Raw genomic sequence first — 17,111 nt, 5'->3', positions numbered from 1 at the left:
ACCAGGCATATAAATTGTCAGGCTATCCGTCCAACAAACTGGGGCTGCTAGAACTCATGAGACAATTGACAGCGTATCATCAAATGCAAAAGAAGAAAAGAAAGTTGTCTATAGAATTCCCAGTTGTCCTCGGTGATTATCTAGAAGTGTAACCGAACCTAGCAGCAGCTAAGAAGGCAACAAAGGAATTGGCATTCTACTGCCTAGAGTTCTACACATCCAAATCCAACTACGATCCATATCGTAAGATCAAAAAGGTTGTTGGATTGAAATTTATACACAAGTTTCACCTAGAAGACTATTGGACAGGTGCCAAGGATGACCTTGAGGTCGGGAAGAAAATGTTTTCCGGGCTGCCACTTGACACAATTCAGCAAGTAGTGTAGGTGAAGTAGTGCAGGTGTCGGATCAAGTGAAGGAGGATTTAGACTTAGTTCAACCTGAATTTGAAAAGGTGAAGGACCAACCTATTCAGCTTCCAAATTGGTCAAAGCCCAAAATTGATGATCTGGACATTTTGGCCAAACCCGTACTAAAATTCACCAAACATTAGGTAGATCAACATATCAAGAGATTGAGAGAAGGAAATGTCCACCTAACCTACCAGTTGATGGGAAGTCTAGATTCCCATAGTGAAGCCACTAAAGGATCTTCACGGGCTCAGGTTGAGGAAGGAGAAGTTCAATAGAAAGGAGTTGACCTTGACAAAGGAAAGAGTGTTCCAAAGAGGTTGAGTACAACAAAGAAGAAGATAGCCCAACAGGAAATCTAGAAGGAAGTTCAACAGGAAGAACCACCGCAGAAAAGAGCAAGGATGGAAAGGATGTGATCGTCGGCTAGCTCTTCCAGCGTGAGGGAGGTAGACATGTTTACACGAGAAAATCCAACAAATTCACCTCAAGGCAACATACTTGACAATGCTCTAGCGCAGGATGTTCTCAGCATCAACGCTTTGCACAAGCCAAATCAGCCAAGGATGCAAAGACAAGAACTTTGTTGGTATTATGGATGACTTCGTCATGTGTTGCATTGGTTTTGTCATTGATGTCAACACCTATCTTTCTGGAGGTCTACATTGTTGATTTGGCACTCTGGTTATATTGGTTTGTTGTTGAACCGGCACATTGTGGTCGCGGCATGGATATTGGCTTATGCACAGTCACCGGAATATGTTTCACCGGCAGCTCAGGAAGTTGATGATGACTTGTTATCATTTGGAGCTCATTTGGTTATGTCGAAGACATGGATTGGATGTTTACATTTGGTGTTTTGCTTATTGGACTAATCGGGTTCACATATTTGCCTTAACCAGCAGATAGGTCTAGGTTATGGACCGGTACAAGATATCATGTTCCAGATCAGCACGGCACATTTTGGAAATGGTTTATTGATTGGATAATGTGTAAATGTATTGAGGCCGACATTGTATTGCATCAAGACTTATTTTGTAAATGTAATATCTTTAGGGAGCCGACCTAATCATGAGGTCTTAGGTTTTGTATAAATAATTGTAAGATGTATGAATGTAGAAAAATATGTGTGTGCGAATATTGAAGATCATTGTGAAGAGTGAAAATAAGCAGATCCTTGTGCGAATCACGCAGATATTATCTGAAGGTTGAAGGAAAGGTTATGAAGGTGTTTGGCACTCATGGTCAGAGCTTAAACCGGTATTGAATCCAGCATCGTAGATGCTATACTGAAGCAGTACATTGTTATTGGATTTAACCATCCAATTGTAGTCAGTGTGACTCCTATTTTGTGATTGAGCAGTGAGCTCTAGGTGGTTGGCCTTTCTGCATGTGCAGACCCCTTATTGTATTCACTTACTATTTGCAGTAGTATCATCTGATTATGGGTAAGGTTTCCCACCGTGGTTTTTCCCCTTACAGGGTTTCCATGTCAAAATATTTGTGTCAAGTGTTGTGGATGAGTTTTGCTTTCTGTTTCATGCATTAAGTTATACCAGTATTAATATAACTGTTAATTTGTTTTACCGGCACTGAGTTTTAAGTTGGAATAATTTGTTTTGGGTTATAATTTATTGAAAACTGATTCACCCCCCCCCCTCTCAGTTGTCCTTCCCGATTCCTAACAAACTCTCCTCTCATCCCGAAGAGCCTCGCCACGATAGTTTCGTAGAAGCCATCCTTCACGAAATGGAAGAAGTTTCACAGGAGCATGAGCAAATGGAGATTCGGGATCAACCAATTTCTAGTCCTGATTGGTTGAAGGATAGATTGAGGAAGGAACCAGAAGAAGAAATTGATCCAACACGAGAGTTGGAAGAACTCCTGAATAGGATGGATAAACCAGCAAAGAAGAAGGCACCCCGAAAGTTCTCCAAGGTCATGAGAGATCAGTTTGGATCCCAAACTTCGCATATAGTTGAGCTTGTAGCAGATAAAGACAAGAATGAAATCACGCCAGAGGACTACGTAATCAGACAGGTTGATTTAGGGCGTGCTTCCATAGGGCAGGTGATGGAAGACTTTGAAGTTTCTTCTTTGGCTATGAAGGAGAAACTACAAAAAATGAAGCCAAAATGCAAAAGGTTGAAAGAAGAAAATAGGGCCTTGTGCGAATATATTAGAAGTCTCAAACAGCCGCTTAGGGGGCAGACCCATCTTATATTCATCCTTCCTCTCTCCCTAAGGAAGTCGTTAATGACACGGAGACAATTAGAGAAATGGCCCAATGTGTGGAGGACACCTTTGCTGCAGCTGGAAGGTTCATTGAAGACTTGGCTCGTCTTCACTCCAGATATTTTGCCCTTCCGAACAGATTGGAAGTAGCGGAAGTTCTGTGGGAGGATGTTCACATCTATCACGACTTAACCCTTCTGCGACTCAAAGCTCTAATGAAAGTTCCGAAGCAAGCATTAATTGATGGGAAAGTGATTTAGGAGAATGAGATATATGATTTCCCCCGGTGGTTCTGTGTCGATTGCTCCAGGAAGAATATCTTTGAAAGGTTTAACATGGAGTCTTTGACTTTAAAAGACTCAATTAGAAGGATACAATAAGAAATCATTAGTGTGATTGAAGCATTGTTCGCGAAGAAGCTAAATGAAGATGGAGTAACATTGAACTTCCTAAGAACCCAATTGCATGAATTATTCTTTGTAGTGTCATTTTCTAAGGAACATTTTGAGAATGTTTCTTCATTTTCCAGCACGATGAAGAAGACGCAAGAAATGATGATAGAATGGGAGAACTTCTCCAAAAGCGAAGAGGAAATCACCTTGGAGTACCAAATTGAGAGTGCGCCAAGTGTCGTTGTGGGAGAATTGGAAGCAGTCATCTCCAAATTCATCACGTATGCAATTAATGAGTGAAACAACGGTCATCCATTCCTGGACAAGAATATTTTGACCGAGTAGTGGCAGCACACTTATTGCTGGAATATTTTGACTAAGTGGCGGCCCAGTCAATGCATGAAGAATCTTTTGCATGCAGCCGCCATATTATGATTTTATAATAGATTCCTTCCACATGTCGATGTCATAAGGAAGAATGATGAGCATTTATTTCTACATGGGGAATATTTATTGTATGATGGGCGAACTTGATGTAAATGGTGCATTTAATGCACAAATGGATGCTATTTTGGGCATGTTTGAAGTAATTGTATATGGGTTTCATGGCATTAATTGCTGATTCCCACCTTGTTGCATCATGTGTGGGGAATCTTTTGAGTGAAGCCTTAATTAGGGTTTGCATGTCCTCGTGGTTTGAGGCCTATATAAAGGGGTGACCCCCCTCATTTGTAAGGGAGGAGAGATTGATTTCAGAGATTGTTGCTATAAGTTTTGAAGCAAATTACTAAATACATTGTTTGATTGTTGGTGTATTCTTGTGTTGTCTTAAGGCTTGAATGGTCTCAGTCTATTTATTTAGAATAGATTTGCTTTTAAGTTATTAGATGAGCAAGATTTGATAGGATTGCTTGTTGTAAAATCCAAGCTCATACCTTTTGTTTGCAGCTGATTGAAGCCTACTTTGTAAGGTTGTTTGAGCCTATTTTATCTGTGGACTTAACTTTGATTATCGGGTGGATGTTGTTCGAATTGATGGCATTCCTTGGTAATCTGAAAATTTATTTCACAACCTCTGAAGATTGCACTGCCTTTGTGCAGTTGTGCTATGCTGGCAAAGCGAAGCGTGATTTGATTTTGCACAAGTAATCCCGTCTCTTTGTTCTTAGGATTAGATTAGACTTAGCATAGCTCTCTAAACCTTTCCCTTATTTACTTTCAGCATTATTTCAAATCCTGAAAAGTCCCAAAAAACATTGTTATTCAAAGCTACATCATTCGCATTGAATCCTCGAACTTGCATAGATTGTTCAATCCTCTTCAAGTGAATACGTAAGGCCCCTTGGAATACCAGTAAACACATCAGCCAACTGAGTCACGTTCGTGCATAAAGGAACCTTGGATTTAGCCGTTTGATCTTTTTGCAATCTTAGCATATGGCCTAACCTTGATCAAGAGAGAGTAAGGTGATCGTTGGTAACTTTATTCTGTGTTAGACGCTGTCCTAAAAAACACGTCAACACAATTGAGTCTATCCAAGAGCACGTCAAGACCTGACATTCGAGAACCTTGGAGTCATCCCACTTGATCACACAGCTTAGCATTCGGGAGTCTTTATTCAAGAGAGGATACAATACTTAGTATTTTATTATGTGTTGCATAGTGTGCAAAAACACCATCAACAAAAACCAAGCCCAAGGCTCCAAGGCTACAAGTTGGCGCATTTAAAAGAGAATCTGAAGGAGAAACAAGTGTGCAAATTGTTGAAGCCTCCAAGAGTACCAAAGAACCACCAAAACGTCTAAATCAAAGCTTTATGAAGAGTAGGTCCAGGCACTAAATTTGCATCGCAGTAAAACCACGATGACTCCATCTAGAGTGTAGACAGGCAAAAGCTACCGAAAGTTTATAGGAAATGGATCATAGGATCCCATAAGACATTGTAAGATTGTAAGACATATTAAACTATTTGTGCAACAAATGGACAAGATGATAAAGCATATTGGTTATGGTCTTTTCCAGCCACCATGAGAGCTGTGGCCATCAATTGGTAAATAAAGATTGAACCAGCCTCCCAAAATAAATAAATAAAATTACAAAAGGATGTCAAAGAGGAATTCAAATTGCGTTGAGATGATAATGAATTGTTGTAGAAATCTACAATACAAGACAAGGTAAAACATAAAATTGTAAGAACTTATAACCATAGGCTCCAAATATTACTTGTGAAATTAGATAAATAGCCTATTGATGGTTTAAAGAAAAAATAGTTCATTGTAGGCCTTATCCCTTCACTAAGAAAAAAATTAAAGTTGAACCTCCTTCAACATATGTTCAAGCGTATAATAGAGAGATAGGCATAGAAAGTGAGAACAAAATGTCTTCACGATCTAAAAGAAAAGTAGATGAAGATGATGGATCGGATAGAAGAATGATAGTGAATAAGGAACTATATATGCAATACAAAGAGAAATTTCGCGAATTATGAAGGAGTTCAAGGCAAAGAAAGAAACTAGTAAAGAACTTAAAGAAATATGGTATGGTGATTGCAAAGGTCTTCAAACAAAAGTTAATTCTCCCAAGAAAATGTTTTGTGACATTTGTGAACTTATGGGTTACTCAATAAAAAAGTGCCCACACAATTTGAAGAGTAGAACACAAGTGCTTTTCATACAAGGAGAGAATTTCACTAATCAAAGCCACAAAAGGCCAACATCAACATGATTGATGTAGAGAGCCACAATTAAGTATTGGTTGTTACTCAAGCCAATGCAAAGAAGGTTGTATACCCAAACGCATACAAAAAAGAAAGACTTGCCAAAACAAGAGTATAAGTAAACCACGTGAAGGCAAAAGAACACCAATGCATCATGAACATGCAAGTACTCCTACAAGTAGGTTGAAACCAAATATAAATATAGCACAAGTACTACAAAATTTTGTACTAGTCAAGATGGAAGATTTCTTAGGATAGAATGAAGAATAGTCCAAGAGGAGTGAGAAGATTTAATAGTAGAACCTCCAATACAGAGTGATCAAGTGATAGACCCTATGCTACTCATAGTCAACCTGGCAAAGAAACAAACAGTAGTACATATGAAGATACACAAGGAGAATATTACTAATATAATCATTGATGGAAGCTCAAGTGTAAAAGTGTTTCCTAACGATACTTGGAAAAGTCTTACAAAATCGACCTTTTGGGCCCCAACTTTTCAACTAGTGGGTATAAATCAGCAAGGAAGCAAAGTGCTAGGAGTTTTATGGCCCAAAAGGAAAAAAATTATTGAACTTTGTGGGGACCTTATTAGGTTAGAAAGTGTGCAATGCAATATTGGGTTGAGGTTGGTGGGTACCAACCAAAGCCAACAACAACTGGAAAAATAACTCATACCATTGAAAACAAGGATCAAAAATACATAATTGAGTTAAAGAACCAAGTAATAAATGAGGAAGCAGCTTCCTCAAATTCGTTTGATTTGGACTTTGAATAAGAATGGACAAAGAAGCATGATCAAGATCCAATGGAGCTAAACACCAAAGAAATTTTGGAATTGTAGTCATATTCCAAAGATAAAACAAAATCCCTTTGTGGCCTATTTCACTAGCAAATGAAGGACTATAGAGTATTTTCATTGACCCGTATTTTATTGAAACCACAAAAAACAATGAAGTGAAACAAGGCTTAAGAGATGACAAGAAGCAACCAATTCAAGTTGAGGAAACTTGATCAAGCAATACTAAACCGTTTCAATTGTGCCAAACAAAGTTCATAGTTTAAAGTTGATGGTTTATTCTCAAAGGTCAAAAGCTTTGCATTTGATTGACTTCAATGTTCAAAAAACAATATCAAAGGCAATCAACAATCATAAAATTAATGGTGTAATTGAACCCTATAAATGCTTCTTCTGTTGATGAATGTTATAAAGGACCCTATTCATATTGTTTGTTTGACACGATATTGATGTCAAATTATTGCAAACTCCATAGGAAAAATGTGGAAAAGGGAAAAGTATCATTTCTATCAAACAAACAAAAATGAAGTTGGAGCAAAAAATAATAGATGGGCCCCACATGAGAAAAACCAAAAACAATAAATGAAAAAATATTACTTTACAATGGATGAAAAAGACAAAAAGGTTTGAAGTGAATGAAGTGTTGGTGAAAAGAGAAATTAGAAGAATATATTATTAAACTCCTATGTCCATCAAAAGGTCAAGAGAAGAGAATATTCAAACTTATGGAACTAAAAAAAATTCTTTCAACATATGACCCAACCCCAATATGTTGACCATACAACATAAAATGGATAATCCAATCAAAAATTATGATGTTCCCTACTTTTCCATATTACAACCCACAAGGAAGTCACAAGCATTTTTAAACTTATTATACAACAAACAAATGATAATCTCAAACCTTTTCTTTCCCTAATATATGGCTCTCAATGGATACTAAATTGAATTTTCATTTCCTATTTTTTTTTCATATACTTTTCTATGGCATACTATGAAGAACTTAAATGAAATTAATAGTTCATTGCCTCCATATGATCTCCCCCAACATTGTTTTTTCTTCATTGTACAATCCATCCAACAAGATCTCTTCACCATACGACTACCATAGACATTTCTATATTAGACCGTACAACCCCTACCAACAATTCACTTTTTACAACTTACCCAAAAAATCCTATCCATTTATTGTTCCTCCATTTTATGCAATACAAGATGATCACGATGCTAATAATTTGATGATACGATCATTATGAGTTGTTGATGATGTATGATCTACTCTTTATCATCTTCCCAATGATGTTGTACGGCCTTCTCAAGGAAATTGTACTATATGATCTAACCAAGAGAATCTTTCATCCTTAATTTTTGTTGTACATTATGTGTCTCCTGCTAAAATAGCAAGTGGCCCTTTTGTCACAACTCTATAGCATTTTACAATTAGTTATTCCTCAACCTATGATGTTGATATAAATAAAAAAAACAAATTAGGAGAAGGCACTTCCTAGACCTCTAGGAGAACTCCAAAAGATTTTCCACTAGGGGAAGCATTTTTAGAGTCTGCATGCAGTCAAATTGAATTCCTTGTTTGTTTGATCCTTCCCAACAATTCATTAATTTTAATGGCCATTGCCACATGTATTCTCTATACACTAGCCTACAATCTAGATATGTTGGTTCTATTACTAATTTGTGTGAATTTCAATCTATTAATGATCAATGTTTAATATGTCATTTCTCCTTTCCAGTTCTAGCTAAAACCATCCTACAAAACATTGTCCATCATTCACTAATTGTGGAACAGTCAAGTTATGTTCAAGTTGTTTTGAATACCAAATAAGTGTCAATACCAAGGTCCTCCATCCTCTATGGTGTTGTCACAAGTTTGGAAAACCTTGCCTAATATTAGTTGACAACTTGTTTGTTTTTTTGTTTTCTAGAAAACTTTTCTTTGGGGAGGGATGATGCAGTTAGCATACAATGCCTTTATTATGTTTTATTAATATGGTTGTATCCAACTATGCAATAATTAATAGTGAAATTTTGAATAGGATTCAATAGATTGTTGTGCTCTACTTGGCAACCATTGGATTCTTTTAATAGACTTTGCGTAGTTGAGGCAAATTGTCTAATCCTTGGCTAATCATCAATAGTCTACTTCTATAAGAATTACATGTTAAATAAAGATATATTTTTACTACTCTATATAGTAGGCATTGTTATTTTTATTCATTTTTTTTAGTACTAAATTTATCAAAGGGAAGAGTAAACATAGGGATCATCATTCAAGCATTTGACTTGAGTTTTATGTGTGTGTCACATGGTAGATTTCATTGGGTGAGTTGAAAGAAATGAGCAACGTTGAGCTTTGTATCACCATTGCAATTTGTCTAGCAATATATTTGTATGCCTCCTAGAGATTCATAGATCTTTCATTATCAATTTGTGTTAGAAATAGTTTGTTTGCTCAATTCTTGTGAATGTGGAGCTATTGGTCTTCATTTTCAATCAGTCAGAAGGTATTAGTTGAAATTGTTTATCTATTTCTTGCATCTAATTGTAAGTGTTCTAAATATTAAAAAAAATCCATTTGTCGGATAAGAATTTTTCAAGTCATATGCTCACTCCCTAATATCAAAAAGGTAGGATAATATTCAAAATTTCATTTATTTCATGCAAACCCCCTTGAGAAAATTGGACAACATTATTAACTACATATGTTGTTCATAGCTTAGTTTTCGGTTGTTCTTTACAAGGATCTTCACATTGAAACTTGAAGAAAGATTTGCCCTTGTGTACTATTTTGTTTTGACCTATCTCATGAGGGGCAAATTAAAACACTAACAACTTTGTGCATTAACACATGGCACAATTTCCAAACTTTTTATTTAAGCGTGTTTGGTGTAGTTTCTGTTAATGCATGGTAGCTTCGGTAAGATAAATGATTGAATGAGAGATAAATGAAGTCTCTCATTCAATCATTTATCCTATCGATAAACTATCAGGAAAACTTCAAGCTATTTCATTTGATGATCATCCTTCATTTGTATATATGTCCAATCTACTTAGTCGATCAATGTTCAAAATATCGATAATCATACCATAGCATAGTATACTGATTAATATCGGTTTGCATTATAACCGTGATCACCAATTATTATCGAGTTAACCATGTATCCCGATTTATATCGGTTATCTTCTCAACAGTAAAACAAATGATGATTAGTGGATTGTTATCGGGTGGCAAAGCATACACCGATTGGCATCTAACTATTAGTTAGTGATTGGTATCAGTTAACTTAGACACCGATTGACATCGGTTAACATGTCACATACACACCGATTGGCATCGGTTAATATGACCACGTAAATACCGATTGGCATTGGATACTAAGTTATGTAGACCCCGATTAGTATCGGGTTGTTGATTAGAATAAACAGTGATTGGTAATTACATATCAAAGGGTGAGATCAAGTAATGTCTTGATCGGTCATGTCCATAAGACATGACCGGTCAAGGTATTGCTTGATCCTCCCCTCTTGCATATATATATCCATCGATGTTTGTGAGAAGGATATTGAAATCAATAAATACTCCTCTCACCTGTCATACAAAAGAAGATAATCAGATTTATAACATAAGTATATAATACATAGATAGAGAGAATATAAATTAGAATACATCTTGCATATTGAATTGAAAATTGAACATCATTTACAGTTTCCAAAAAATTTCTTTACTCATATTATGTGTAGTTTCATGAAGTCCTCGACCATCATTTCAAATTAAAACCCATTCTTCTTGAGTCAATTCAAGCAATCACCATGGAAGCTTCTGGGTTGCTAGTTAGACTTTACTTGATTTCATCTGCAAACTAATGCCAACAAAAAAAAGATTTTCGTTAAAATAATAATAGTGAGACACCTATATATGCCATCCATTGTGCTATTATTAGATTACCCATATTTATAAATGGTATCTCCTTAAAATATTGTTATATCTTCCAACCTTTTGCATCTTAGAAAATATTGCACCTTATATCATTCTACATTGTTTTCTCCTTAAAAATTCTAGTTGTGCTGCTAACTCTAAATACACACTAGTTGCAAAATAAGCAGGACAAAGTTTCATTGTTTATGCACAATTTAGCCAACCCTCACACAAAAATTCATGACATCTACAACAAACTCAATATAAATTCAAAGCACTCCAATTGAAGCCCATCACATATGGATCTTTTATTAGTCTCCAAGAATTGGTCTTAATGCATTTTTCCATAAACTTCCAACTTAGCTTGTCCTCCATAATGTTATCAATGTAAGCAATCTGGAGTTGTAAGAGCCAAATAGCTTGGACAAAAAAAATTCCAATCACTCATTCTGAACTTACCATTCTCATTTTCCAAAAACCATCCACCAAAGGTACTTTTCTCAAATTTAGACTCACGCCAATCACAAAGGGCAAACCACTACTTACTACCATCCCATACTCTATTGACATGGGCCACATGGTTCTCCAAATCTACTTTTCCACCAAAATTACTAAATCTCATTTAGAAATTGGGGAAGAATGTCTGTAAGAGGGGAGGAAGCAATAACAACATACATTATGGTTAGTATCTCAAGTACAATTATAACTCAGTCAAATCAATTTGCAAGCAGCTTAATGGAATTATTTAAAGGTTGGAAAGAATACATATGATTTGAGGCACAGTTTGTTATAAGTTGGTAAGAGGGTTATAGAAACATTGAATGTCTGTGTAGTCCTGCCAAAAGGCCGTTTGAAACTGAATTTTGACAGGGCATCCAGGGGTAATCCTGGACTGTCTGTTGCTGGTTTCATAGTTAGAGATGAGAGAGGAAATTTAATCTAGGGAGGTTCAGTGAAACTCCCAGATGGCACTAACAATGATGCAAAGTATGCGGCTCTTCTTGGTGGCCTTAAACTATGCAGGGAGAAAAATATTCGACAGATCAACATTGAAGGTGACTCCCTCAATGTAATTCGAGCAGTCATGACTGGAAATACTCCGAGTTGGAAATCAACAATGTGGTTAAATGCAATCCATGAAACTTATAAACATATCTTCCGAGAAGGGAATACAGTAGCAATTTTTTTATCCAACTACGCCATAGACCAACAGTGTGACTCCATCTTTTTGAACATCACATCCGCCTGGAACGGGTTCATTCTCTCAGATGGTGCGCCATACCCGGACACCTCCACTGCGGTATGAAGTGCAGATTTTGCAGGAAGGAACAGTGACTTGGCAGTAAGGAAGAGATTTGCATCAATTATTTCAGGATTTGGTCTGATCCGAAATGACGATCGAAGGGAGATTTTTTGTTATAAAAACCACAGAATACAGAAGAGGTAGGCAGAGAAATGAGCGATGGTGGGCTCTGCAGCATCAAGCAATGGGGAGGTGGAATGCATTCACATCCCCGAATGCAAGTGTGACTGCTCTCAGTCACTAATGGAGCAATTGCAGACCATCTTTGGCTTCAACAGGGACATGAAGGAAGACGCCATAAGAAGGAGCATTGGTAGTAGGGTTTTGGAAGGATCACACATTCACAATGCAGATCTCCTGGAGCGATTCCTATATAACATAGCATGCACTTCAGGTGACTATGAAATGATAGAGAACGCCATCAGACGGCTGGTTGCTTCCAATCTGTGTGAAACTGCATTGGGAGCCATGAGGACATTGAAGAGGGAATCCTTTCAAGGCAAGGCAGACACTTTTATCATTGAAGAGGTCATCAAGGATGGGAACATGACAGACACTGTATTGGATATAAGGGACTGTTTGGGCAGAAATAATATGGAAACTTATGAGTATATGCTGACTGTAAATGGGAATTTGGTTTCCCAAGAGCAGATTGAGCGTGCCAAGGAGGTCATTGAGGCCATAAGAGTCTTGGCTTACACTCTCTGCTGATCCCATGTAATCTTTCTTATGTTTTAATGGAATGGGAGCTACCACCTTAGGTAGCAATTTGCCAAAAAAAAATGTCTGTGTAGAACTTTAGCATATAAATATAGGCTTATCATATGTAAATAGGCAATCAGAAATGGAAATCATATCACAGGAGTAGTTTAACTAATAATAACAATCCATGTCATTTACGGAACCAATTTGGTAAGATGGCAATTTTTTGTGACTTCCAGCTTGCATAATTGCCATTGTCTTCCTGTGTTAAATTGATTATCTGCAAACATTGCAAACTTTCATCCAAAATCCTCAGCTACAAGCTATGGAGCTATTACAAATGCTTTTCACTCAAGCTCACTACTGACGTGGTAAATACTTTTGGTATATTAAACAAAATTTCCTAAAGTCCTTAACCTAGATGAAAAGTTAAAACCAAATATGTCACCATATCCCCCAACTGGAAATGAATAATTTCAATGGAAGGAAATGGTTGTTTTGAAGGTCACATCCACGTCTGGTCTATCATACTTCCTTTTTGGAAACCCAAAAGAGCATTCCTCTCCATTGCCTTATAAATTGTTCAATTTTGCAACCAGGGGTTTATTGATTTTTAGAATATACAAAGGACTTGATTCAAGTTATTTTCAAAGCATTTCGCCAAAACAAGGGGCTCAGTCATGAGTTCGAGTCACATTTCTGCTTTTGAGTAAGTGCACAGTAACTAGCAGCGAAGTTAATTAAAAATCACAGGAATGCACGAAGCCCCAGTAGTTTTTATGAGCCTGATTTGTAATTGAAATCGTCCAGGGAAGGTTTCCAACTCCAAAAGGCAACAACAACCAACAGCCGCAGACTAACTCAAGCATAAATCATGCTCAAATTACGTTTGAGTGCATTTCCAGATTGCCACCAGCTTTTGTCCATATATCATATAGACCTGAAGTACAAGGGTTAATTTTATTGTGTAATAATTAGGACTTACTACTTTTTTTTTCCCCCAAAATGATTCTCAATTTCAAACATTTGAAAATGAAGATTAGCAGTAATTTCTACAAAATAATATAAGACATTAAATAATTTGAAGAAACTTAAATTAATGATAATTCCAGATCTTCTAGTTTAAAAAGTACACCCAGATTTTTACATTTCTGAAACGTTAAGGCTCCTAAAATCACCTATTAATTCCTTACTGTGGAGAGTTAACCAAGCCCTAACATAATGCACACTAAAGAATGTCTATATAGGTGCCAGAGAATTTGCGGTAGCATACAGTAATTACAAACAATATGAAAAAATATTGGGGTTTCATACACAATTATTAATAAAGAATTCCTAGTCACCATAAGGTCACGAGTTCCAGTGAGAAAAGTACTTGGAACGTAGGTGTTTTGGAGTATGTGCACGAAAACCAATGGTGAAACTCGAGACAAGTCCGCAAATGCATGAAGCACCAGGGATTTTTGTGAGCCTGAATTGTGGTTTAATTTGTCGTGGCTCTTGCGGCTCTTTTGTCTCTCAGCAGCAGCAGCAATTGGTCGAGACTGCATACAAATGCGCAGGGTCGAGGGCTGTAACATGTTATACCTCCGCACTGCTCTGCTTTGTAGTTGGATCTGAAGTGACTGTTTATTTCTCTGTTTTCTCTGCTATAATTTTCGACGGTCATTCCAGTCCTGACGTCTTCTGCTTAAATAGTTTTCAAGAAAAGGAAACACACGTTCCAGGATAAAAGGCTACTGTTGTTTGTGGAGCCAGCAGATTTGACCGTAAATAGGGTTTAAATTTGGAAAGCAGTTACAGCGGGGCAAATTTTCTTGTCAGAAATATTGTACAGGACGGTGTATATGAACTCCGAGCTCATGGACTGCGCTCCAAGTTTTGGGATTGTTTCAGATTGGTAAATTTGCACAACTTTCACGAGTTCCTTTTACCTTGATACTCGACTCGGTTAGTCAAGCAAATACTTTTTAATGGAATAGGGAGCACAATTTACTTATCGTAATTAAGTATATTCTTATGGAGTAGGGAGCACAATCTACTTATCATTCATTTAGTATATTCGTAACTTTATAAAAGCATGTCCATGATAACGGGAGAAAGGTAACTATAGGTTTTCCTGCTTTGTTTATACATGTATTTTGCAATTATTTTTATTTGTTCCTAAAACCAAGATCATAATTTTTTCTTTAAAGAGGAAAGAAAAACAAATTACTTTTCTTTTCAAAAACAATCTGTTGGAAATTGAGAAAGAATACAAGTACTTGGGATTGACTTCCACTATAAGCTTAGTTGGGAGACGTGCAGAGCAAAAAGGATTCAGGGAGGATGGAGAGCGTCACATCTACTTCAAAATAAGTGCAGAAATGCTTAATTATGGGATTGGAAAACTAAAAAAACTCTTTTTAGTTTGTTGGTCACACTGGTTGATCTCTATGGTTGTGAAGTTTGGGGAGGCAGTATGTCAAAATGTGGATGGAGAGAGTTAGAAAGAATTCAAAAACACCTAATCACAAGCAATCTCAAAGTTAAAACATTAGTGCCATATAAAATTATTTTGGCGAAAGCAGGTATGTTTCCATTGGAAGCATCAGCATTAACTCAGTTAATAAGTTATCTAAAGAAGGTTGAGAACATGGATTACCATCAGTGGCCCAAGATTGCGATGGAAGAAGGTCTTATCCGTAGGAAGAAAACTTGGATGAAACAAAACAGAAAGTGATTGAATAAATGGAACATCAAACTGCACGATTGTCCTAATACCAACAAGGAAATAAAGAAGTTTGTCATTGAAAAGTTTCAAACCGCCATGTGGAATAACCACATTGGACGCAAAAAGGTGTACTATAATAAAGAATTTAACCCAATTGGGGAACATGGTGAGAAAGCATATTTAGGGGTAGTCATTAAAGGGAAAGCTAGGCTGCTTGTGGCACAACTAAGGACTGGTTCGCATCATCTCAGGTATGAAACGTGTAGGTGGTCAAGGCCCAAGGAGATATGGGAAGAGAGAAATTGTTTGTTTTGCGGGATGGGAGCAGTGGAGACGGAATGGCACTTTCTTATTGAATGCACAATGTATGATGATATTCGGACTCAGTATGAGATCATTCTGAAAGCCGACAACATGCATCAGTTATTTGACGAGGACAAGATCAACCAAATGGCAAGCTTCCTAGTCAAGATTCATAACAAGAGATCAAACATGGAAAATTATATTCAGGAGGTTTAGTGTTGGTGTTTTTCTTGGTCCCATAGGTTGTTCAGTCTCGTGGACGTCAATAAAATCATTCATTCATTCATTCAAGTTCACTCACAAATTAGTGTTATATATTTAAACATCTATTTGTATTTATTTTCATCATTTATTTATATTGAACATGAGCATGTCACATCTCGTTCCTTTGATATCTCTTTTTTAATAACATTTTTAAATTTTAAAATGTGGTTGTCCTATCTAAATGTTTGTCTTTTTATTTCTCATAAAATTCTAACTCGTTTTCAATGAATTAAAAATAGGCAAAATCTGCTTATAAAAGAGGTTGAAAATAAAATTAACATAATGGAACCTATCAAACAGATAGGAGCAACTCTCACTACACTAACTTGAACACTTTTGTAGTGTTCCTCCTCGACTTATCTTTTGATTTATGCATCAATAGACTTATCTAGACTCTTATATGATGTTTTGATTTATATTTATGACTCTACTGTTATCTCAGATGCTAGACATTCATGTGGACATATGATATATGATGATTGATGTGGATGATGATATTTATCATGATTATTATGTTGATGGATCTATATTTGATGACTTATGAGCATTTATTATTCTAGATAGATTATGATGCCATTTTGATTATGCTAACCCCACTTCTTGATTATGAGTGATGAGATGGTGCTATGATGTGTATGATTGTCTTATTATTGTATTCATGATAGGGACAATGTCACACCACTCACTATGAGCATGATATGACATTGTGATTCTCTATCACTTGCCTAATCATTTATGATATATTGTTGTATATGTTGTATCGTGGTTTGGTGGTTGCAGGATTGCAAGTATCAGACATCGATTCCACCTTGTTTCATAGGTCTGAGCATATCTTTATCCCAATGGCAAGTTGTTGGAGATGGCATGAATTCCCTTTACACACTCTCGGCTTAAGTTGTTTGCCATCTGATTTGAGTAGTGTTATTTGAGGGCACTCATGCAAATTACAATCTTCTCTGCCTGATCATCTTCTATTTCAGTGGAGGTTCTTCAGATCAACAGTTATTCTTCGACAGTGTTTGCAAGTTCTTCATGCTTCAGTAATTCTTCTGCTCTTCTTTTGTTCCTATCTTTTGGAACATTCTTGTTTGGAGGCTTCTTCAGTCCTTCACTTGTATTTCATCTCTTTTTGGAGTAGAGTTTTTTCCCATGCAATTTTCTCTATTTCTCCTCTTTATAGAGATCTTTTGTTCTTGGTTACCTCATGAGGATTTGTTGTCGGGACCCAAATTTGCCTTCATCATGTAGTTGCATTTTTTTCTTCATGCATTTAGTTTTTTATCTACTCCCTATGTTCATCTTAAGGAGGGGTGTTAGAGTTATCATGTATTAGCTAATAATTA

At 36.5% G+C, this 17,111-nt stretch overlaps 1 protein-coding gene across 5 annotated transcripts in view; it reads right to left on the bottom strand.

The window, feature by feature from the left end:
• LOC131059841 (uncharacterized) overlaps positions 1-14,421 on the bottom strand; it is a 253,314-nt gene extending 238,893 nt beyond the window's left edge. For 3 of the 5 annotated variants that reach the window (XR_009110248.2, XR_009110249.2, XR_009110250.2), the window contains exon 1: positions 13,864-14,419. Coding sequence is in view for 2 of the 5 variants with exons in the window: in XM_057992888.2 (XP_057848871.1) it covers positions 13,864-14,068 (205 nt within the window). In the remaining 3 variants the exon portion in view is untranslated. Of the gene's footprint in view, positions 1-13,863 lie in introns of all 5 variants that reach the window. The other 2 variants (XM_057992888.2, XM_057992887.2) reach the window with 2 other exon arrangements.
• Between the last annotated feature and the right edge of the window lie 2,690 nt (positions 14,422-17,111).

The sequence above is a fragment of the Cryptomeria japonica genome, chromosome 10 (assembly GCF_030272615.1).
Source record: "Cryptomeria japonica chromosome 10, Sugi_1.0, whole genome shotgun sequence".
Classification (NCBI taxonomy): domain Eukaryota; kingdom Viridiplantae; phylum Streptophyta; class Pinopsida; order Cupressales; family Cupressaceae; genus Cryptomeria; species Cryptomeria japonica.
Note: the sequence above shows the minus strand (reverse complement) of the source record. Positions and strands in the feature narration are given on the sequence as shown.